General features: G+C 43.3%; 1 protein-coding gene across 1 annotated transcript in view; it reads right to left on the bottom strand.

Moving 5' to 3' along the window:
- LOC127925893 (transcription elongation regulator 1-like protein) overlaps positions 1 to 1,082 on the bottom strand; it is a 31,233-nt gene extending 30,151 nt beyond the window's left edge. The window contains exon 1 of the mRNA XM_052511195.1: positions 950 to 1,082. Within this exon, the coding sequence (XP_052367155.1) occupies positions 950 to 1,049 (100 nt within the window). The 5' untranslated portion in view covers positions 1,050 to 1,082. The remainder of the gene's footprint in view (positions 1 to 949) is intronic.
- Between the last annotated feature and the right edge of the window lie 1,418 nt (positions 1,083 to 2,500).

Below are 2,500 nucleotides of genomic sequence, written 5' to 3'. Positions count from 1 at the left end.
ATCTGTTCTCCGACTGTAAGAAAGAGGGACGTTTCTTACAACGATGACATATGATTGAGAAGTTCAAGGGTTGTGTTACGTTGAAATATATTCTTCACAGAGTGTAGGACTAAACGCTTATTTCAAGCACCAACTATTCAGTCTGACGAATACAAAATGAGCCTCTACGAGTGTATTATGCGATACAATATTTTCATAAACACATGAATATACAGTATGTACAAAAACATGAAACCGTGTGTTAATTGATATAGTGATTGACTGACATATCCAACCTGATTAATTGATTGATTGATTGATTGATTGATTGATTGATTGACAGGGCCAAACCTGATGTTGAGTGATTGATTGATTGATTGACAGGGCCAAACCTGATGTTGAGTGATTGATTGATTGATTGACAGGGCCAAACCTGATGTTGAGTGATTGATTGATTGATTGATTGATTGATTGACAGGGCCAAACCTGATGTTGAGTGATTGATTGATTGATTGACAGGGCCAAACCTGATGTTGAGTGATTGATTGATTGACAGGGCCAACCTGATGTTGAGTGATTGATTGATTGATTGATTGATTGATTGATTGACAGGGCCAAACCTGATGTTGAGTGATTGATTGATTGATTGATTGACATGGCCAAACCTGATGTTGAGTGATTGATTGATTGATTGACAGGGCCAAACCTGATGTTGAGTGATTGATTGATTGATTGACAGGGCCAAACCTGATGTTGAGTGATTGATTGATTGACAGGGCCAAACCTGATGTTGAGTGATTGGTTGATTGACAGGGCCAACCTGATGTTGAGTGATTGATTGATTGATTGATTGATTGATTGATTGATTGATTGATTGATTGATTGACAGGGCCAAACCTGATGTTGAGTGATTGATTGATTGATTTATTGATTGATTGATTGATTGATTGATTGATTGACAGGGCCAAACCTGATGTTGAGTGGGGTCTCCAGTCTCCGGTCATGAGAGCAACACCTGGCGCTGACAGTGATGTCATCCGGGCAAACTGGGCTGGCAGCATGGGTCCCATCAGGCCCTCCCAGGTGGCACTGGATCCTGCAGGTCAAACAACAGGGACAGGGTAAGTTACCAGACATATCCTGCAGGTCAAACAGGGACAGGGTAAGTTACCAGACATATCCTGCAGGTCAAACAGGGACAGGGTAAGTTACCAGACATATCCTGCAGGTCAAACAGGGGCAGGGTAAGTTACCAGACATATCCTGTAGGTCAAACAGGGACAGGGTAAGTTACCAGACATATCCTGCAGGTGAAACAGGGAGAGGGTAAGTTACCAGACATATCCTGTAGGTCAAACAGGGGCAGGGTAAGTTACCAGAAATATCCTGTAGGTCAAACAGGGACAGGGTAAGTTACCAGACATATCCTGCAGGTCAAACAGGGACAGGGTAAGTTACCAGACATATCCTGTAGGTCAAACAGGGACAGGGTAAGTTACCAGACATATCCTGTAGGTCAAACAGGGACAGGGTAAGTTACCAGACATATCCTGCAGGTCAAACAGGGACAGGGTAAGTTACCAGACATATCCTGTAGGTCAAACAGGGACAGGGTAAGTTACCAGACATATCCTGCAGGTCAAACAGGGACAGGGTAAGTTACCAGACATATCCTGTAGGTCAAACAGGGGCAGGGTTGGGCCTGAGGAGGAACGGGATCCTCAGTTGTGCATGGCTTCACAATAACCATAGGAGTTATCCAGACAGAAACACACAAACAGACAGAACTGGGACCAGGCTACTGGTAAGGGACGGGGTTTGGGCAGTGAGTCGGCTCAAAGGCAGCCCCACAACATGAAACCCAGTAGGCCGTCGCTGTGTTTGAGGCTCCTGGGAGAGACGCTGAAGTGGTCACATCACTTAACTCTTCAGCACCCTGGATATTATCCCAAGAACACCTTATACCTATATACTGTAGTTCACTACTTTAGACCAGGGTACAAAGGGAAAATGGTGCTAATTAGTATGCAACATCCCCTATATAGTTCACTACTTTAGACCAGGGTACAAAGGGAAAATGGTGCTAATTAGAATGCAACATCACCTATATAGTTCACTACTTTAGACCAGGGTACAAAGGGAAAATGGTGCTAATTAGAATGCAACATCCCCTATATAGTTCACTACTTTAGACCAGGATAAAAAGGGAAAATGGTGCTAATTAGTATGCACACTTTGTGTTTCAGCTACTGGTTCATATCTACTGGTTCAGATCTACTGGTTCATATCTACTGGTTCATATCTACTGGTTCAGATCTACTGGCTCATATCTACTGGCTCATATCTACTGGCTCATATCTACTGGTTCATATATACCGGCTCATATCTACTGGCTCATATATACTGGCTCATATCTACTGGCTCATATCTCCTTGCTCATATCTACTGGCTCATATCTACTGGTTCATATCTACTGGTTCATATCTACTGGGTCAATGCTACTGGCGCATATCTACTGGCT

The sequence above is a fragment of the Oncorhynchus keta genome, unplaced genomic scaffold (assembly GCF_023373465.1).
Source record: "Oncorhynchus keta strain PuntledgeMale-10-30-2019 unplaced genomic scaffold, Oket_V2 Un_contig_6458_pilon_pilon, whole genome shotgun sequence".
NCBI lineage: Eukaryota > Metazoa > Chordata > Actinopteri > Salmoniformes > Salmonidae > Oncorhynchus > Oncorhynchus keta.
Note: the sequence above shows the minus strand (reverse complement) of the source record. Positions and strands in the feature narration are given on the sequence as shown.